The sequence below is a fragment of the Girardinichthys multiradiatus genome, chromosome 17 (genome assembly GCF_021462225.1).
Source record: "Girardinichthys multiradiatus isolate DD_20200921_A chromosome 17, DD_fGirMul_XY1, whole genome shotgun sequence".
NCBI classification, from domain to species: domain Eukaryota; kingdom Metazoa; phylum Chordata; class Actinopteri; order Cyprinodontiformes; family Goodeidae; genus Girardinichthys; species Girardinichthys multiradiatus.
The window spans coordinates 16,374,002-16,395,887 of record NC_061809.1 but is presented as its reverse complement, the minus strand read 5'-3'; the positions used below and the strand labels follow the sequence as shown (position 1 = coordinate 16,395,887).

General features: G+C 39.1%; 1 protein-coding gene across 1 annotated transcript; it reads left to right on the top strand.

The window, feature by feature from the left end:
- Nucleotides 1-122: 122 nt before the first annotated feature.
- adipor2 (adiponectin receptor 2) lies at nt 123-21,434 on the top strand. The gene is made up of 9 exons (XM_047390326.1): nt 123-253; nt 10,363-10,454; nt 11,825-12,040; nt 15,999-16,175; nt 16,686-16,857; nt 17,324-17,510; nt 17,596-17,783; nt 19,171-19,364; nt 19,491-21,434. The coding sequence occupies exons 3-9, from the start codon at nt 11,951-11,953 to the stop codon at nt 19,617-19,619; spliced, it is 1,137 nt and encodes a 378-aa protein (XP_047246282.1). The 5' UTR covers nt 123-253; nt 10,363-10,454; nt 11,825-11,950; the 3' UTR covers nt 19,620-21,434.
- Nucleotides 21,435-21,886: the final 452 nt, after the last annotated feature.

Genomic DNA, 21,886 nt, shown 5'->3' with positions numbered 1-21,886 from the left:
AACAAACATCGCTTGTTCCTGGTCGTCAGTGATTGGTCAGTTTTATCGCAGTGTCATCCGATTGGATACATGGTGCTCATGCGAGCGACGTCACGGCCTGAACGCCTCCCTCCGCTAGGTGAGTGTGCTCTGGGAGGCAGCTCGCTCAGTTACCGTTTAGGCTGGAGAGGAGCTGGGTGGCAGCTACAACTCTCTGTTGTCAACTCTTTCACATCACCCAGAGCACTGATTTCCCCTCGGACATTCGGAGCAGGTGAATATTGCCAATCACATTTTTCACTGTTGATGATCATTGCTGTTTTTCTGTCCTGTTTTACGTTGTTAAATATCACCCTGTACTTTCCTTAATGTAACGTTAGCGCCTCCCTGAATAGCAGCTTTGCTATCCAGCTAATTCTGTCCGTCAAAACAACAGGAGTTAAAAGCTGCTAGCCGGCGCCGAAAAGCACAGCTTTTCTTTGTCTTTACTTGACATTGTTAGACATGTGAACATATTATTTAGCATGTTCAAAGACATGGAGTGAGATGGGGAAAGCTGTCAACACAAGCACAGTTTGTCTAAAATAGTTTTCTCGCTTTTCTCAGACGTGGCGGCTCTTGATAGCGGACTAGCCTGCTCGCTAGCTCGGTGTAAACAAACCATTATCAGAGCCTGGCGAAGAGGCTGCAGTGTGTCTGCTGTCTTCTTTCTTAGCTTTTTCGAGATATAGGATGGGCAATTATTTTTTTTTAGCGTAATGTTAGACAGATAAAACACAAATGTGTTGGTGTCTTGTGTTAAATAGGCAAAAGTTGGCGCTGTTAGTGAAAGGTAGACCTGCTGGAGTTGGGCTTTTCTTTGTCTTGTTCTCCAGTGTTAAGTGGATTCCTGGGGACTCTGAGCTCAGGCTATTGACTCAATTGCCTCATTTTGGTGTCATTTTAGTGAATTTCATTATATCGTTCCACTTTTTGTACTTGGCAGAAAGTTGATGAGTGACTGACAAGTAGCTGCTGTTTTAGTTTTTCAGTACAAGCTTTATTCTTTATTTACATGTGTGTTTCTTGTTCAGATAAGTTAAAAAATTGGATGACACTGTGTTTTCTAATAAAAATTACCATTTTATTGTTTTTGTTTTTTTTGTTGCTTTTTAATTTAAAAATACATTACTAAGTATGTTAGGATATTTATCCAAAGAGGTGTTTGTCAAAGCAGACAATTTCATCCAAAAGACCAATAGAGGAGTTCACAAAACAGCTGCAGGTCATATGCGTGGGTTAAAAATGAGGATAGTTACATTTAAAATTTTGAATTCTGTGGTACTTAATTACAGCAGAGTATTAGAGCCATTGCAGATAGAAGAAAAAAATAACGTGACCACAGAGGAATACATTTCCGCTAAGAAAAAAACTTGGATGTCCTCTGATGTTGAAAAGCCCTTAATTTTTTCTCCCTGGTTCAGCCTTGATGCAGCTTCTGTCTCAGGCAAACATTTTGGATCCTGTTCATGACGAATCTGCACCCAGGAGATAGCGTTCTGAAACAGGAAAAGAGCCTGGATCTACCACTTACACTTGGAAACTATCCAGATGCTCATTTCATAAATTTACCACTTCAATCTCGGAGGCTTCCTGGCCTTTTTTGTTGCAAACGTCCGACTTCATAATGTCAGAGAATACTCTAGTTTCAGTATAGTAAATATTTGCTTTTAATCTTCGAAAATTATCCAATTTAAGTTTTTTCTTGTGAAGTAAATCTTTTCTTGAGCCAAAATCACAAAAATTGCTTAATTAAAAGAAACAGAAATCACCATGAAACATTTATGTTGCTTGTTTATTTGTTACTGTAGAGTATGATATTTTTACCATCACAAATTGCCACAGAGAATATTCTGCCATGAAACAAAAGGACATTCTGCTTTCATTGTTATTACAGCAAACATTGCTGTTACATTATGACCTCATATATAAGTGATTTAACATTTTTATTTAGACGACATCTGGACCGTGTGCGAGGTAATTAAGCATACGCTCCCTATCAAATAAACAGGTTTTTGGAATATAGGTACTTGAACATATTACATAGCAGACTATTTGTTTCATATACAAAAATTTACTTATCTGTAGGTAGATCAGACACTGTTTTGTTGGACCAAAACTATGCAATGAGCTCTGGCTAAGTTGTTAACAGGAATGGAAAAACTAGTTTATTTATGCAATTATGAGACATTATCGATAAAGCCGGTTTTTCAAAGGACAGCTTTGACATTAAGCAAGGCAGCTGCAAACTCACTGATGGTGATAATATTACCTTAGCTTTAGCTACAGCCCAACCATTTATTAATGTGTTGAACCGTTACTGTAATGCATCAGAAAATGTTGTCACATTTGAATATTTATCTTTGATATAGCAGTATAAAGCAGTAGGTGCCATTATTAGTTATCTGATATTTCACTCAGCTGTATATGGTGTATCAACTAATTTTAGGTCAGTATTCTTCAGGCATGACATCATTGTAAAAATATTTTATGGGCTGGGTAGTTGACTTAAACCCAAACTTAAGCAGTATAGAAACACTTCCAGCAATCTACCTATAGCAGTTCTCTATTGACAAATTCAAATTTATAGCTTATCTGTGTGCGGTATTTTTGCAAGGTTCTGCAGAAAAATGTGGACTGAATATTGTACAAAAAAATGCAACTCCAATGAGTTGGAGCTGATATGCGCTCCAACTCCCACCATGCAAGACATTGATAGTGAGCAAATCTCCTGTTTTTTATGAGCAAGTACAGCTCTCTGGTGAAGTTAATGTATAATAATGTCAGTGTTTGAAAGTGTGCCAGCTAGGAGAGCAGCTAAACATAGCTCATAGAATAGTAGATCTATCACTGCGAACTTGATTGATCACGAGACGGAGAGAGAATAGCTGCTTATAATTGTTTTTAAACACCTCATATGTCATCCACTTTTATTTATTTCCCAACCAATCCTCAGATCAGCTTAAAGCATATATCTGTTTGAGTGTGTTTGGTGAAAAAGCCCATCTTTCATTTTAAAAAGCTTTACATTAAAGCTGCTGTTGTGTAAATAAGTATGTACAGACACAACACTTACATAAGCCTAGATAAATAAGCTTATCAAGTCTCTAATACTTTATCCATGGGCACAGTAATCATCTTAATCCATAAAAGACCTTTAAAGGGGAAATGATTGAATGAGATTCCTTTTGAAGCTACATTTAAACATACTCATTCATTTTCTTTTATTAAAATTTGTCAAGATTGAATAAATAATAAAACATTTAATACTCACTGATTATTAACATGGAATATTAGAGTGACAAAAATAATTTTTGAATTTTGTTTACATTGACAGATGGTTGATTTTCTTTATTTTAGTTTTTATGACCGAATACTCAATCCTGAAGTAGGAATTCATGTAAATCTGGAGCATCTGACTTCTATCCATCCTTAATGAGTTACATTTTATGTAACGACCCATTAGACAAAGGTTTTTACATTCCAAAACATAATCTAAGCTAATTCATTCACAAAGACTAAAGATAAATTTACCACCCCGTAGGGATGTGGATAATCCACAATTTGGTGATGTTTACCAGGTAATAATGGGGGTTCATTTAGTCCGTTTCACACAACAGGACAGTGCATTTTTAAAAGCTTAATGTTGCCTTCTTTTATCTTCTGAGACCACTTATTTTCATTTGACCAATTTTTAGATTACCACCTAGAGCTTTAAAGCCACTTGATTTGGTTGTTGGCCAGCAGGGCCAACCCTGTTGTGGTCTGCTCACGCTGTCAGTAGTGGTTAGGTTTTATGCAGACTTGGAGCTCTGTTATAATTAGCTATGAATAGTAATTCTGACTTTGAGTGCGTTTTATGCCAGGGCTTAGTGTTTATTACAGAAATATTTTTTTAGGTTTAGATTGAAGGAATCTCATTTAAAATCTTAAATCATATTTATTTATTTTAACCAATAGTTTATCAGTATGTCCCTTTTTTTGGAAATGCCTTCAGTTCTGATTTTCCTTTTCTGAAAATGATCTATATTAATAGGCTTCAAAGCTGTTGGACCAGCATGAGATTGTCTGTTGCAATAAATTTAAGCAGCTTTGTCTCATGATGCATGTTATGTCAACCTGGGACCAAGATTACAATTTATCTCTTGTAAAATCCCAGTCATAAAGAAATAAACGTGCTGGTGTTTGCATTTTGCTCTAAAATCCCATTTTCTTGTTTTGTGTCATTACATCGAGGCTTGTAAACACGGACAGTTGGCATTAAAGGGAGTTACAACTTTAAAAAAACATTGTGATTAATTAAGAGCCTCTGAAAGAAATGGGAAACAGTATTGAAAACATATCAGTGTCTAAAAGTACAGCAGTTAAGCAATGCTTTTTTAATCTTTTTGATAATGATCTAAAACATTAACATTAAGCCTAAATGATGAGATGTCATAAGGTTAATTAAGTTATTTGTTTTGGCTGATTAATATAAATCTTGCAAACATTTTTCCACCCCCTATTAGAAGTGTATTCATGGTAATAACTGCGCTGTGTGTCGACTAAGGCAGAGAATGAGTGCGTTTCTGTATTTAAAGCACATAACAGTGTCGCTCTTTGTTTAGCTCTCAATCATAAGACTCCTGGCAGCTGGACCAGAATGTCCCTGTTGTATCAGGACACTAGGGGACACCCACTTTGCCCATATGCTGTTGATATTGGATGTTATTTTTTTCACCTAGAATCTAGGCAGGCGAAACTCAGTAATCACACCGCATTATTTTACCCGAAATGTTAGCCCCACCCATGGTGATAACATAGTTTGGTAGGAGTGTTCTGTGTTTAAATGCCTGTCTCAGTCGTATTGAACAGTCAAACCATTCATGTGGCTTCAAACAGCAGGTTTAAATCACTGCAGAGCAGCCATACATTTAAAGGGAGGCAGCATTAAAGCCCAGGGATCAGAGCCTGCAGTAAAGTCTGCAAAGCATATGTTTGGCCTGACCCACAAACATCTTTACAGGGGCAACCGAGCAGCCAATTAGCTAACGGTGAATTTTGTTTGTTTATCTCGAAGCAGCCAAACATTGCAGAGGCTAATGTGTAAATTTAAACATACCGATCAACGTTAAATGGAGGTTTTCCAAAGACGGTGGAGCAAACTGTAGACGGTTAGGAAATAACGAGATGAACATTTTACCCAACCCTGAAAGATTCCTGCATTGACTAAGGGAGACTCCCACAACTCAGTGCTATCTCTAACAGCCTGGCTCACTGAGTTTTGTGAGGGTTTAGAGTAATAGGCTGACATTGCAACAGAACTGTGGCTCGGGTGATCGGTGTTGTTTAAAGGTCACTGTCCAAAACATGTTGTTGCAAGTTTTATCTATTTATCTTTATAAGTATGAACTAGTGAGCAGGGTAGCTCCATGTCACTGTCTTAGGTCAAAGTGTCTATGCTATTTGAACCTGTAATGGGTAGAGATGCACCAATAAATCAGCTAGAGATCAGAGCCGACCCATTTTGGCTTGTTTGGCTCTAATCAATTATAAGCTGGTCAAATTCTAAAAATAATTGATATTTTTCTTCCATTTATGAACTGCCTGCATTTTCAGTCCACAACTGGGATGTACATTGCTGCATTTTATTTTAATGTAATAAGAATCTTGTATAAAAAAGTTATGGAGAAATATAATGATGTATAAATGAAGATAATTTAGCAAAGAAATTGGTATTCAGGCGTTAAAGAAAAACATCGGTATTGGCCAGGAAAAGCATTTTTTCTGTTGGGTAGTTACAGCAAGTATCTTGGTTGTGTACTGTAACAATTTCAAATAGACATATATCTGCCTATTTACCTCACTAACTCAGTGTTGTTCTGTAAGTTCGGGTTTTGGCTTCAAATGGCCTTCACGCTTTAGACTAGTTTGCTAGTCAGACGTTTGTGAGAAAGGCCAGAAGATGGAAATCATTACAAACCTGTGTGGATGAATTTGAGTAGTTAGACCTGTTAAACCTGCTTGTGACTCAGCGTTAACAGGCTGGGCATCTGTTAGGCTTGTGAAACCTGTACCGCAGGTCAGGGAGAAACATAACGTAATGCTGAGGTAGGATTTTAAGCAAATCTTGGCTGAAACATTCATATAAGTTAGAAGAAAAAAGGGATCTGTAATGTCATTACTTTAAGGAGATGTACCTAAGAAATGAAAAGGGCTGTGTGGGAGAGAAATTCAGTGAAACATGCGCATGTATCTGGTGTTGCACATTTTGGTGAGTGACTGTCGGAGGGAGAGAGATGACGTAGTAGGTGGCAGGCAGCAGGCCATGTCTGATGAAATGACTCATGCAGCGAGCACACATTGAAGGAGAAATTTCATGCCGTTGGACCGCCTCACACACTCACAAGTAAAGCCGCAAATACAAAGAAGGACATCAGGTTCTGGAAAAACTTCGTACACGTGAAACGCCCAATTTTAAAATCAATTTGCTGTGATCACTGAAATGTATTGTGTTTAGATGGAAGCCCCCCCTAGTAGTTGACCGATGCAGATCTTTCTATTGGCTAAACCATCACTGGTTTATAAAAGATGTTGGACGAAATTTTTGTTCAATACTGTTTATTTTTTTTAATAAATAAAGTTTTGACCTGTTAGAAGTTGGATAAAACTGCTGGTGGAGAACTTGAAGGTCGGTTGGCAGATTGCTTCAATTTTCCCTGAAAGAGACGGCTAAATCAGCTAACCGCCAGCAAATAATGCAATAATAATAATAATAATGGTACCTATACGGTTGAATCGTCTAAAGTCTCTGTTGTATCATACCCATTCTTCTCTTATGGTTATTATTTGGCTATTTTTTTAGTATATCGCTGAATTTAAAATGTAAAATGTGTGCAAGCTTTGAAAATGTAAAGCTTAAATTCTAAAACTGATTCTGTCTGATATATTCATATAAATTTAATTTAATATGCAACAATTTTAACCAGTAATTAGAAAACAGGACAAGTAAAGATGATGCTGTTGACGTCTTAAAAACACGCGACCAGTCTGTCATGCAGTGCGTATATTTGACGCTACAGCACTGCTGTTTCACAGCTTGACCTTTGTCCTACATTTCATTCCTACTGAGTGAGAGTAAAGAAAACAGCACACCTACATATTCACGGAGGCCCCAGGCAGAGCTAAAGCTGCTGACATGTTTGGAAAACTGGTTCCTCATTATTTATATATTTTGTCTCTTTTTTATGCCGAAGCAAATATTTGACCTATTTCTGTTCACTGAGCTTCCTCTTTTCTTTTTTTTTTTTTTTACATTGTGCAATAGTTTGCTGAAACAGTTTTCAAAAGGCTTGCTGTGACTCGGGATGCTTTCTGTTTAGCAGTATTTATACTGTAAGTAAATGGCAGTTGCAGTCCATGGTTAATCAGCGGCAGCTTGATGTGTCGAGGAGAAATAAGAAGGTGTTTGTCAAGGTAGCCACAGCGTTCACCGCACATCACGGCAGTGCCGGAAGAAGCTCCAAAAACTCAAGAGCCAATGCGAAAATATTAGAGACTATAGTGGTCCGTGCGGGTCAAACCTTAAAGCCGTTGCTGTGGTTCAACATGATGGATGCCTTTTATGGCCATCATCCTGCAAGTTGTGGACAGGAGGGTGGTCTGCACTCCACAATTCACTGTTTTATAAGTTAAGACAAAATGGGGCAATGATGAGTTTTTATTTTACTTTGCACAGCCACACAACAGCGTTTGTGCTGAGTAGAGCGGACCCGTGGGGTGCTGGAACCCTGAATGGAGAAGATTGCAGATGCAGTGTCAGCTGCTCTGCTGGTATATATGACTTGTGAATGTGCATGTATGCACGTTTTTGTGTTAATGTTATTTCCAATTGATCAAGATTACATTTTTAGGTGTAATACATTTAGGGTGAAATGCAAGTTGCCCATGAGCACAGTGATCTGTTCACCTGATTGCTTTCAAACTGCTTGGTCCCACCAAACAAGAAGTGGCACTCCTGTATCTTCTAACTCTGGATAGTAGCGCAAAGCTTTGAATTTGTTATGTTGACAGAAAACAAGCAGCAACATGCAGAGCGGATACAATCAGGTTTGGGATGATACACTAAAAATAGACTAAAAGAACAAAGTCAAAGACATTTTGCAGACTAGTTCATTAACCCCGTTTTCTTTGTAGTAAAAACAGCAAACCGTTGGCAAAGCCGTTGACATCCTTTAAGCTTAGGATTCATGTTTATTTGGAAATTTCATGGCTGTAATATCATTAATGTAAAATTTTGAAATCACTCTCGCCCCAGTAACAGTATTGAACTTTGGGTAAAATCACTGATGTAACAGTTACATTTAGTAGTAATGTCTATGATAGAGCTTCGTAATATGGCTCTCACTAGGGACTATATTTTTGATTTGTCTATTGTAGATCACAAATGCATTTAATGTATTAATTGTATGAAATATTTGAGTTTGTCTATTGAAGTTTGACTCATTTAGATGTAATCATTCAAGGACTTTGACTGGCCTTGATGCCCAAGCCTGATGTAGATTTTAATAACTAAAATGCTTGAGCTCATGGAAAGTATTCAGTGGTAACAGGAGATTTAGTTGTAGCTCAGAGGTTCAATCGGAGGATTTTTAGTGGGACCTGTTTCAGTCAGAAGGTTTTTTTTAACAGCTTTCCTTTGGGTATAACTGAGGGCCTCTGAGTGAGGTTCAGGGTATTTTTGAGCTATCATAACTCCCATAGAGAAACAGGAAAATTCAGGTTTTTTCTTAGACTTAATTGTAGAAGTGAAACTAATTCTTAAGCTGGGGTATTGCCAGTGAAAATGTGAAGCTTGCGTGATGTGGGTTGCTCGTCTGGGAGCCAATGTGATCATAGTTACCTTGCATAAAACTGTTTGATGACTCTGTGCATCCTGTTGTGGACAAACACAATGTGTCAGCTGGGTTAGGGGTCCGTTCAGACGCATGAAGGCCCGTCCTGCTTTGGGTGTGTGAAGGAGTTGTTGCTTTGTGTTCTTTCCATTTCTTGTGTTCTATCAAATTAGTCTTTTTATCTCAATTGGGTTCGGAGACCAGTCTGTACTATTCTGTTTTTTTGGTTACTCATTGTGAGTCTTTTAATCCTCGGCCGACTAAACAACCAAGAAGGAAAAACATATATTTTCGTTACATCAAACCTTTTAAACAAAAGATGATATTTTTGTGTGTGAGCAACTAATTTCCGAGTAAAATTAGCGATGTTAGTTGAGTTGTGCTTACTCTTCTTAACTTTTTTTCCTCATGCAGGCCTTATAATGTGGACGGGGATGGGTTTCAAATTGGTAAAAGGACTTTGTTCTCGCTTAGAAATCAGAACACATGAGTCTATCCTCCTGGGAGCTAAACTCCAGCTCAAAAGTAGTTGTGAAAGCAAATGTTTCATCATGACAGGAAATGAGGCTGCAGCTACCAAAGAAAAGCGCCCCAGCTACTTTTGATAATAGTTGGGGTACAGGCTGAGAACAGGCAAAGATCGATAAGGCATCGCTGAGCGCAGGAATGCCTGATTTCAATATGTGAACCTGCCTATATGTCAGCTCATCTCAAATCATCTTCCTATATAATAATATCCCTGTCTGAAGGTTCATTTTATGTAGTATTTGTTACTCTCTCCTATTCCTTTATGTGTGGAAGTAACTCTCTTGTTTATGTAGGGGTTACGTTTCCCCACTGACTCTATAAGCTCTGCTGTATGTGTTGTGAGGCAGGGTGAGAGTGAAAATGAAGCTTCACTGGAGCGCAGTGAAGGACAAGAGGGAAACATACGGCAGGTAGCAGCAGAATGCCGCGACGAATCTGCAGCTGCATTTCTTATCATGTCCACAGCTTCAAAGCTTTAGTCTTCATGTTTCAAACATGCAGTCAAACATGCAAAGATAAGCATGCACTTTTTGTAGAGCTGTTTACAAGTTTAGGGCTTTTAATGTTATACAACGGTTGCCATCAGGACGTTTACTAAGTTGTATAAAGTGTACCGTGCCCTCACATTCAGACTTGCTTATTTAACTTGGTGACTATTTAACAGTTAACTCTGTTTTTAAAAGGAAAGCAATTCGTCATTAGTTAATACCACTACTTCCTGTATGTGAATGTCTTGTTGTTGCCCTTGACGCCTCTCGTAACTAAGCAACTCACCACGAGAGCAATAGCAGCTTCTGTTTGTCTGCAGCTATTGTAAAATGCAGCATTCAGGGTCTTGATTCTGTGGCTGACATAATGGATTGATTCAGACAGGATACTAAATGATATAGTTGTGGCATAATTGACTTAAATTATTTGACATCTTTTTTTTTTTTTTTTTCAGTTTCTATCTGGACTGCAGTTCCTCTCCAGCTTGGTCCCATAAAGTCTTAACCTGGAAACACCTTCAAGTTAAAAGGCTTCACTGGTATCCAGGTATTTACTATTCAGACCATCTGAACCTTTTCACATTTCGTCATACTACAAACTACAAACTTCAATGTTTGTTATTGAGCAGTGAAAGGTGTAAGGCAAACACAGTTTTAAAACGTTTTTATAAGTACAGATCAGAAAAATGTTGCATGTATTTGTTTTTAGCCCCTTTTATTCTAGTACTGCTAAATAAAAGTCAACGAAAGCCATGTAGGGGACAGCAAACATCTTCTGTAAAACACACACATCCCATTGAACACACGATTCCTGTGGTAAAACATGGTGGCGGCAGCATCATGCAGAGGGGAAGCATGCAACTGAACCCACTCAAGACTGTGGAAATGGTGGTGGACTTTCGGAGAACACCACCCCCATACACCCCCCTCACCATCCTCAACAACACTGTATCGGCCGTGGACCACTTCAGGTTCTTAGGAACCACCATCTCTGAGGACCTGAGACATAGACACTGTTCGAAAGAAGGCCCAGCAGAGACTGTACTTCCTGAGGCAACTCAAGAAGTTCAACCTTCCACAGGAGCTGTTGGTCATCTTCTACACTGCCATCATTCAATCTGTCCTGTCTTCATCCATCTCAGTGTGGTTTGGCTCATCCACAAAACAGGACAGGTCCAGACTGCAACGAATAATCAGGAATGCAGAGAGAATAATCAGAGCTGACCTTCCCTCCATCCAGGACTTATACAGGTCAAGGGTCAAGAAAAGAGCTGCAAAAATCTCTGCCGACCCCACACACCCTGCACATAGTTTTACCTTCAGGCCGCCGCTACAGAGCACTGTTTACTAAAACCAGCCGCCACAGAGACAGTTTCTTCCCCCACGCTGTTTCTCTGATGAACATTCAATAGAGTACAGAACAACAGCATACAGATGTTGCAAATGCACCTTTTTTATTAGATATGTGTATATTGTACATTGTAAATTGTAAATATGTATATTCTGTAATGCAAAAACAGAACAAAAGAGCAAAGTGTACCGGAGGCAAATTCCTTGTTTGTATGCACGAAGTTGGCAATAAAGCTGATTCTGATTCTGATGCAGGAATAGGGGAGCATGTGAGAATTTTGGAAGATAACTTAAACAGAAGAGTTGAGATTGGGGCGGAGGTTGAACTTTTGTCAGGACAACAACCCTAAACATGTAGGCAGAGCTACAACTGAATTGTTTAGGCAAAAGTTTATTCATGTATTAGAACCGTCAAATCTGTGGCAAGGCGTAAAAATTGATATTCTCACATGATCTCCATCCACCTCAAATTGTTTTAATTATTTCAGATTTGGCCAGAATTGGTGTTTGCCGCCCCCAGTCTGTCCAGCTTCAGCTGAGATCCTTTTTTTTTTTTTTCTACTGTAGAAGACTGTCCAGCCGTTCAAGCTGGACGAAGGAGAGACGAGGAGGGCCGAGGGCCCGGCCTTTGTGCTGCGACACAGAACCTCTAACCTCCTAGAAAACGCCACAAACTCCTCACTTGCAAGTCCCATGAGTCCACGGGAGAAAGAAGACACACCCACCACCTCAGGCTCTTCAACAAGTCACCTCAGCACCGCAGAGTGCCCCTCACACTATGGGGTAAGTAGTGGACACACACAGGCATGCATGCTGTCGGAGGCTTTGGGGTTCTGTTCAGAGGCATGTGGCATGGTGTGGGTTTACTAGGTCACACTGTAAGCCGATGCTAAAACCCACAACCTAACGTTAATAATGTAAGAGGAGTCATTAAGGAGGTTAGAGCAGGAAGCTCACCTGTTTGACCTTTTCTCACTAGAAGAAAAAAACAAAAAAATGTATTCGCAGAGCAGCCGGGGATAAGCATATTAGGTCTTTAAAAAACACAGGCGGTGATGTTTAAAACTCATAAAACATCTTAAGAGCAATTTTGGAAATAATTATTTTGAATTGACTTTTAAAGCAGATTTAGAGAAGTTTGGAGCCTCCTTTTAATTACTGTTAATCCCATAGTTGGGAATAATATTTCAGCATTTTGATGTTTAGCTTACAGAGTTACAGCAGAGTCCAGATAACTGCTTCATGATTTCTCTAGAGCAAAGCATAAACTTTAATTTCACGCGTACCTTATGGACAGGCGTCCACAAAAAAGTGCAGAAGACATGAAGGGGGGGGGGGGGTTAAATTGTAAGTGATTTGTTTTTGTAGACATTTCCTAGTGATGCAATTTAAAAATGTTTGGAAAAAGGAAGGAAACTGACTGTAGATATTTTTCTTCAGAGTGGTGTAGTTGCTGAAAGATAATGGATTATTGTACAGTCAGTTTTACAAGCAGCTTCTTGGGATTTGATTTTGCATGCTTTGGTCATGAGTCTCTTTGTCCAAGGTTTTCAACATCTACCACCTCCACTTATTGAAAACTACACTACTTTCAAGGCTCTGCAGGCTGTGTGATGAATCACACTGTGCTGTAGTAACTAGGGCTGCATTATGATTGAGATATTCAAAGTTGGGTCCTTCTTAAGTCTAAAGTGATGTGTGGTTATTTAATGTGTCCTGGATTTATTATTTTAAAAAGAAATCTGTTCTGGCTATAAACAGCTTGCCTAACTGGAAAGAGAGCAAACGCATTATGAGAAATCTGTGTGATATCGTCCCATGAAGGCAGACTATTGAGCGGGGTAAACAAACTACTAGACACACTCCCTCTGAGGCAACGCTCATGTTCCTTTTTAGACACCGTGCGTGGACACAGTCAAAGCTGCCGTTCTATTGTTCAGCATGAAAGGCAGTCGGCAGAGAGCCGTTGAGCTGAAACTCAATCGGGTTTTTTTTTTACTGTGCGTCGATTGTGTCTGCCAGTGTGTCTGCGTGTGTTAGGGTTCAACCTTTTTACCTGCTGTAACACAACACGGAAACCTGAGAAAGCATTAGAAGCCTCCTGTCCCGGTCACAGAAGGCAGGTGTCTGAACCACCCCCAAACACTTTAAACACTTTAAAGTGGCTGATTTAAGCACTCTGACTTTAAAGTGTTAAAGAAAAGTCATGCGTCTTTGTTTCTGTGCTCACGTAGGTTTTTCACGGCCTCCACCCTGTCAGAACAGGAAGCACCATGTCCTTATGTTTGTCTTTAGAACATGCTGTTTCTGGGGGTCATGGTGTCTTTTCTAAAATCCCAAGAGAGCAGTGAACATGTGTGAGTCACATGTTAAACCTCTCCTCCCTGCTCAGAGGTTAATGTGTGCAGGGGTGAGCTCTTTCCTCTTTGGCACGGTTATACTGTCCAGAGTTTCAGCTGTGGTCCTGTTGGCTTGCTGCTGCTTCCTAGATCCTGCCCTCAGCTGTGTGATCACTGGTTTTACCCTCAGACTAAAGCTTCATGATGTTTTTCCTAAAATGTTTTGTTCTTCGCTTGCATCCCGTACTCCTCCTGCTGATTCACTATTGAACTCCGCTAAGCAGTGGGTACCTCATAATGCACGTTTATTCAAGCGTTTTTGCATCAAACTGGTCATTAATCAGGTGAAATTGACCAGAAAGAACAACATAGAGTTAATGAGCCTGAGGGGAGCTGGATATATGTTCTTTGTGGCAGAGGAGAAGTCTGGTCTTCTGGGGCTTTAAAGAAAAACATCCTGATTTATTCTAAGCAGAAAGGGGTCTCAAGGCATTATTTCTTCCACTCTGTTTATCAGTAAAGACACAGTTGTCTGCTTTTGCTTAAATAGAGGATGTAGAAAATCATTGAATAATTCTTTGTCAGACATACTGTGAGCATCTTTGTACACACACCCTAGACATTATAACATTTCTTCAATAGAAAAATGACTTGGCAGATGTTTCTTATGGTCTTATTGGAAACAAATGCACATTAAGTTAAGCTAACACTGCAGTTTTTTTACTGGCATTTTATGATTTGTTAAAAAAACTCAGTCTTGGCCTTTAAATGTTAACTTGGGTTAACAGCAACAAGGAGTGACATCTTTGGGTCACCAGCTCTCCTTAGTAACCATTAGATGTACATACACAGCTGTTGTTTGGGAGGCATATTAGAAAAACCCCTTTTTTATCACACCATCACCGATGTACGCATGGAAAGATGACTAAACTCTGCTGAGACTTTAACTGGAACGGTGTGCTTTGGTCAACCTTGAACTTCTCAGTAACCAACAGAATAGGTCTGGGGTTGGGAAAAAAACAAGCGCTCACCGCTAAGCACAGTGGAGGATCGGCAATGCTGTGAGCTTCTTTCTTGCTCTTTGTTCTCTAAAGGCCCTGTGGACCTTGTCAGAGTAAATGGTATCAAACCATGAGTTTAAAAGTAAAACTTTGGTGTCTTTTGCCAGTTAAAAAGTGTTGTCGTTTGGCCATCAAGGTAATTTTGTGATGTATATAACCAGTGAACTTGACTCAATGCAAACTGGGATTTTTACAAAACTAGCTCTGGTATATTAAACCATAAAAATGCATTTGCATGCAAGCAAATTACACATAGGACTGGGAATTATTTTATTCTCTTTTTCCAAGAAGTGATAACAGAACTACTTTCTTTTGTGAAGCCAGAAACTGGTATGCAACTGTTCTATGCAAATAAGTCTGTATAAAACACACCATTGGGCTTTCGTAGAAGTTCTGGTTGTTTCAGGAGTTATTACTTTGAAATCATTTCTGAGAAAATTGGAAAGGCTTTCTGACTACAATGCCGATGCAGGGAATAAATAACTGGGTGTGTTAGATGAGCAGCTAACCTGGGCGCTTCCAAGAGGGATGGTTCATCTCTTTGGCCGGTCCTGCAGACACTTTCATACAGAGCGAAATTTGACTCCAAAGCCTTCACCCTTGTGGCCGGTTGGAGGGTGAATGGTTGAGTCACATGTGTTGCTCTGTGAGTGGGATTAATGTGGTAAACATAAATATTCTGAGAGGTGGCCAAGAACATATGCATTAACTGTGCCTCTGTCTGGATATTTTTTGAAAGTAATCTCATATGATTTACAGCAGCTTCTGGCGAGCAGATCTCACCCAAACACCATGTTACCAACCCCGAAAAACTAAAAGATAGTTCATAAAAAAGAGCCTCAGTCTTAAATACCTTATTAGAGTAGGTTTTAAATACTAGTTTAGTCTCAACCAGCTGTTAACAGGGTTAATAATTTTGACTTTCCAAATAAAATGTACCCTCTAAATAAACGTCGGACATACTGTATTAAACAAGATTTTCATCTTCCATACATTAAATAAACGAAAAACTAGGTTTCGCATTGCTAACCGACCTAAACCAGGCATCTAAACTGTAATTCACCAGTGATAACAAAGGGATTATGTTAGCATTTCAAAATATGGCTCTCACATACTCTTTAAAAAAAAGTTTTCAATCTTTCCTGTTTTCCTGAATAATTACAAAAAGGTTCATGTTTATATTTCAAAATCAAAGCTTTGATGTTGGTGCAAAGGTACGGTCCAAATTGCTTGTTTCTAAGCCAGCGATGAACTCCTAGGAAGAAAATGTTTGTATATTTCAGCTCTGAAGGTTTCAGCCTAAATCCAGGGTTGTAACATTGTTTGTTTGCCATCTCTCAGTCTGTCCCAGAGCACCATGAAGAGAAAAGGATAAATGAAGAGGATGACAGAGGAAGAGAAGAAGAGGAGAAGGATCAGAGCGAGGATGAGAGAAGCAACGACGAAGGCTTCATGGGAATGACTCCGTTGCTGCAAGCCCACCACGCCATGGGAAGGATGGAAGAGTTTGTACACAAGGTAAAAATACTTTTAACACATCATTTCTCTCTCAATCCTGCTACCTGATGTTGCTGTTCAGATGTTTAGAGGGATTGTACTTTTACTTGTATTTCTCAATGAACTCCACCCAAGAGTTTATTTTACTGAGACACTCATTAAAGCCACACAGTAAAGGAGACTAATAAAGCCATAAAATATACGATAGCCTTGTGCCCTAAAGTAAACTTCAGTCTGGTTTTCCAAGTTGTAAAAACCTGCTGTAACAGAGTTTGAACTTGGGCCAAAATAGAAAATGTACAAACCTGATGAGATCTGCAAATTATGTATGTTTTTCTTAAAATCTTTCATCATAGTTATGGTATTAGTTGGTTTCACATCAGCTTCTACCATTTATTAAACAATTAGCTGCTTCTCATGAAGTTAAATCTAAATGCTTTATTAAAATCAATTTTATCTGTACATTGTGCCAACCCTTGGGGTCTTAGGTCAAACTTGACTGAGGTATTTTATGTTTTGTTTACCAAACAGGTGTGGGAGGGTCGGTGGCGTGTTATCCCTCACGATGTGCTCCCTGATTGGCTGAAAGACAATGACTTCCTGCTTCATGGCCACAGACCACCAATGCCTTCATTTCGCGCCTGCTTTAAGAGCATCTTTAGAATCCACACGGAGACGGGGAACATTTGGACACATCTGCTAGGTATGCAGGTCAAACTCTAAGCCTAAGCACAATCTGTGATCCTAGCATGAACCTTATCTTCAACAGAAAGCATTAAAGGACAATGCTCTTAAAGCACAAAGCACCATTGGGACTGAAATAGACATTTCTTCTCTTTTTTTCCTTTAATCTTCCCATTTAGTCAGACTGGTCTGTAATCGGTTGGCTAACAGAATTCTTGTTATAAAAGAAGCAGTCTCGGTACCTTGCATAAGAAGTGTTGAAATCATGTGTGATGATATGCTAAGGACTTAGAGTTGGTTCAACATTTAATAAACCAACTCAGAGACTGAGCTTGTTTGTTTTATGCTGACATTGCAAAACATTTTTTGGAGCTCTCTTCTCCCACCTAGTGGTGTGATAGATAATGTACATTGTGTCCTGCAACTGTCCTCGGTCCAACACACCTGCATCAAATTAATTGTTCATTTCTCCTTTTTTTTTGCAGGCTGTTTGTTCTTCCTCTGCCTCGGTCTCATGTACATGTTCAGACCAAACATGTCTTTTGTGGCTCCTGTCCAAGAGAAAGTAGTAATTGGGATGTTTTTTCTTGGAGCCATCCTCTGCCTCTCCTTCTCCTGGCTCTTCCACACAGTCTACTGTCACTCGGAGGGCGTGTCCAAAATCTTTTCCAAGTAAGAGACACAACTGCTTAAGGTTTTGTAGTGGTGAATAAATGAAGGAGAAGACTCTAATATCTGACTTATGTATCATGTTTAGATTGGACTACAGTGGGATTGCCTTCCTGATCATGGGCTCCTTCGTCCCTTGGCTGTACTACTCTTTCTACTGCTCCCCTCAGCCCTGCTTCATCTACCTGATAGTTGTGTGTGTACTGGGTCTGGCTGCTATCATAGTTTCACAGTGTGACTTTTTTGCCACTCCACAGTACAGAGGAGTCAGAGCAGGTAAGCTGAACTTCAGAATCGAAACGGTATTTACACATTGATGTTTGACTCTTCAAAATGTACTTTTGCTCCTGAAAGGTTTGCATTAGCTAGTATTTACAGTTTACTCTGTAGTTCTGCCATTGAGTTTATATGACTTGCCATTTGGGAAGTGTTTTAAGGCTGCTCACTTTCTGGCCATTATACGTAAAAAAAACAAAACTGTTCCAGTTGAAAGTTTATGTTTACCCATCCATCCGTCCGCACCCAATTATCCATGCAGGATAGCAAGGGAGGGGGTGGTGCCTAGCTCCAGCAGTCATTGGGTCCGAGGCGGGTACACCCTGAACAGGTCTTGATGAGTTTGTTGATGGATTTTACTATCGAGATAATGTGGGGCGCCACGGGCATCAGTGGTAGAGCAGGCACGCCATATGCAAAGGGTTTGATTCCCGGCCTTGGGTCATTTGTTCCATGTCTTTCCCTTCTCTATCTGCCCTTCATCCTGTTCAGCTACTAATGAATAAATGCCACTAGTGTTATGAAAACCTTCAGAAAGTGAGCATGAAAGTGGTGGGTGGCACTCGTTACGAAAATAAATTATTAGGGTAATGTCTGCCATCACTTTTAGTGTTTTAACTTGACATGCAACCCCATAATCATCAATGGTTGTGGGAATAGCTTTGTTCTCCAGTTAGCTTTACAGTTCTGTTAAAAGTATGCACTCCACTTAAAAGTTTTCAAACTTTATTTTACCACCACAAACTTCCAAGTTTGGGGATTTTTGTGACAGCACAACACAGGGGCAGTGCATAACAGTGAAATAGAAGGAAAATGATACATGGTTCTCAACATTCACAAATTAAAATCAGAAAAGTATGGTTTGCATTTGGATTTACCCCCTTTTTATGCAGAAACCGTCTGAGATAAGTCAAGTGAAGAAGTCAACTAATTAGACTTCTGCATTGGTAGTGGCTGCATCATGCTGGGGGATAGTTATATACACGCGGTATGAATCCAGCTGGCCAGTGAAGGTCGGAGAGGATTGTTCGATAACATTCAGTGAACAAACAGCAGCCTGAAAACCAACACAGCAAAGGTGGAAGAAGCTGCTCTGCTTAGAAGAAACCAGAATTGAAAACTAATACTGCTCACCTCCCTGAAAACCTGATCCCCACAGTGGTGGCAACATTATGCTGTGGGGATGCTTCTCCTCAGCAGCCACAGTGAAACTGTCAGAGTTAATGGAAAGATGGATGGACTTAAATACTGGGCAAATCAATGACTAATAATTGAGGATATATTTAATTGATGCGGTTCACATCCACTGGCATATTTATTTTATTAAACATAAATGAATAAATAACAGATTCTAATCTTATTTTTAATTTTTCTTTTCCTTGCTTAGGAGTGTTTGTGGGTTTGGGTCTGAGCGGCGTGGTTCCCACCCTTCACTTTGTTATCAGCGAGGGTCTGATCAAAGCCACCACCATGGGTCAGATGGGCTGGCTGCTGCTCATGGCGACGCTCTACATCACCGGCGCCTGTTTGTATGCTGCTCGCATCCCAGAGAGGTTCTTCCCTGGCAAGTGTGACATCTGGGTGAGTGTCTAACAAACATGTATTTTATTTTGTTACAGTTAGAATCTCTGTATGTTTCCCTACTTTATCAGACACAAGTTTTGTTTATCACTGCTGTGTCTCTCTCTCTCTCTCTTTGTGTCACAGTTCCACTCCCACCAGCTGTTCCACATCCTGGTGGTCGCCGGGGCTTTTGTCCATTTTCACGGCGTCTCTAACTTGCAGGAGTTTCGTTACACAGCAGGAGGCGGATGCACTGAGGATGGGACTCTTTAACACAGACACAAACCCACTCTGACTCATTCATTCACGTCGTATGAGACGACACTGGCTCAAATAATATGCACAGAACCCCACTCACTCTTCAGACAGAACCGTGGACAGATCTCACCGCTGTAGCCGAAGACCACAGTGGCTTGCCCTACTGTGGGTAGAATTACCTCCAGGGGGCGCTATTAATCTGATAGACAAAAGGGCCTGCTCTCATTTTGTCTCAGTTTATCCACACAAAACACTTCTGGCTGTGTTTCTATGGTTCAGACACTTCTTCTAAAGCAGCCTGTTCTATTAGGCTGGTTCAGAGACTCTTTTCTTTGGTTTGGGAGGTGACAGGAGGTTCAAAACCTCTTTGTGTTTGCATTGGTTATGTAATTCTTGGATTAATGAACCAGTTTCACAAACATTTTGGGTGGTGTTTTTTTTAATCTATTGGTGAATGCTGTTTTCTGAGTCACTTTCTGATGAGAAAAAAATGAAAACAATTGAGTGGAAAACGCCTTCAGAGTTCTTCCTTTGTTGTTAAGCCTTGTACGTGAAGATGGATGGGACAAGAAGTTCATAGTCTCTTTAATTAAAAAAAATGTAAATAAGATTTGTAAACATTGGGTTATAGATTTGTATGAAATTTATTTAGAAAATATAAAAAACATGCTATAAAATATGTTTTAATTAAAATGGAGGAGCGGAGCGGTGTTCAGGCAGCGATGGTGGGATTTCTTTCTTGCAGCTTTAGTTTGTAAGTGGTGGAGATTTGCAGGAAAATGGGCAAAATATCAACTGTTAATATTTTGTGGTGGTTGTTTAGGGGTCACATCTCATAGACAAGAAGGCAGCTGAACTTCTGTCTGAGCCTTGAGTACTGATCCAAAATCTTCAATCAGAATTACAAGCAGAACAACAAAAAATATCTTTATATGTAGCGGCTTTAATTCGTCCTTATACTGTTGACTTGTCTATATAAAACTAAATCTTATTTCTGTTTCACTCATATAAATTTATTTTTTCTATATTGCCCTCTAAATGATTTATTAAAAAAAGCCTAGCCAATGTATTTTTATAAGTAATTCCTTGATCATATCTATTTTTTTTTTTTTTTATTGTGGTCAGACTGCAGTCTTCTTAAATACAGATGCAGTTTATTTTAATCCTCATCCTGTCCTGCTTTTGGCAAAAATAATGAGGATAATTTTCTCTTGAAAATGTTTTTTCATTTTGATTTTGTTTGCGTTTTATTTATCCACTGCTATTATGGCTATAATGCAGGCTTTATTTAACTTTATTTCTTTTCTTTATTAAATCCTATTAAACACATGGCGATTAAAGGTAGTCACTTAAAAACAATTATGTTCAATTGGACATTATCCTTTAAAAGGTTCCTTCTTTAAGGGCTCGTGGTTAGTCTTGGACGCTAAAACTAAACTTGGTGATTGATAAAAGGTGAACTTTTTGAATTCAAGTTTTCAGGTAATACCAAATTCTTACATCTGCATTATTTGCATCTATTCTGTTTTTTTTCCTGAACTGTTTCAATGATTGTTTGAGATTTAGGTTTGCAAGATCTTAATCAGCAAGTAGAATGATATACTTTATTTTCTTTGCATTTAAAATTTTCCTGAAAGAAGAGAGATGTCTTGCTTTGTTTCATTGTTTCCCGCTCTTGTTTTCTGTTTGTTTTGTCTATCTTATATTAATTTATTTCTCTTGCAGAGAGCATATTGTCTGTTGAAGCACATATTCCATTCTGGTGGGAATGCTTCATTTGCAATAGACCTTTATATCTGCTGCATTGTTCTAATAAAAAGGGTTTTTGGACATCTTTTGTCTAGTTGTTAATTTGTGGGGAAAAATATGGAGTTTGATAAATGTATGTATGGAAAATTATATTTTTTCCAGGTGTTCTTTCCCGTTGCATAAATGCTTCATCTGTCTATCTGTTGTTTTGTCGATCAGTTTGTTTGACCATCTATCTGCCCATATCAATCCATCATCTTTTTATCCTCTTTTCCATATGCCCATACATTTGTCAATCCATCTGTACAGGTATCCAGTAATCCATCTATTTATCAATCCATCCATCCATTTGGCTTTCCAGTGGAGAATATTTTGAAGCTGTTATAAGAATATTTTCAGTGTTGTACATGAACGCTTTGAGTGGAATTCATCGATTCTAGAACTTTTGAAATTAATTATGCTGTTTTTTTGTGTGATGAATTTCAAGGGACCACAGCTCAACCTGACAGCACTCTATTCGGATCAACAAAAAT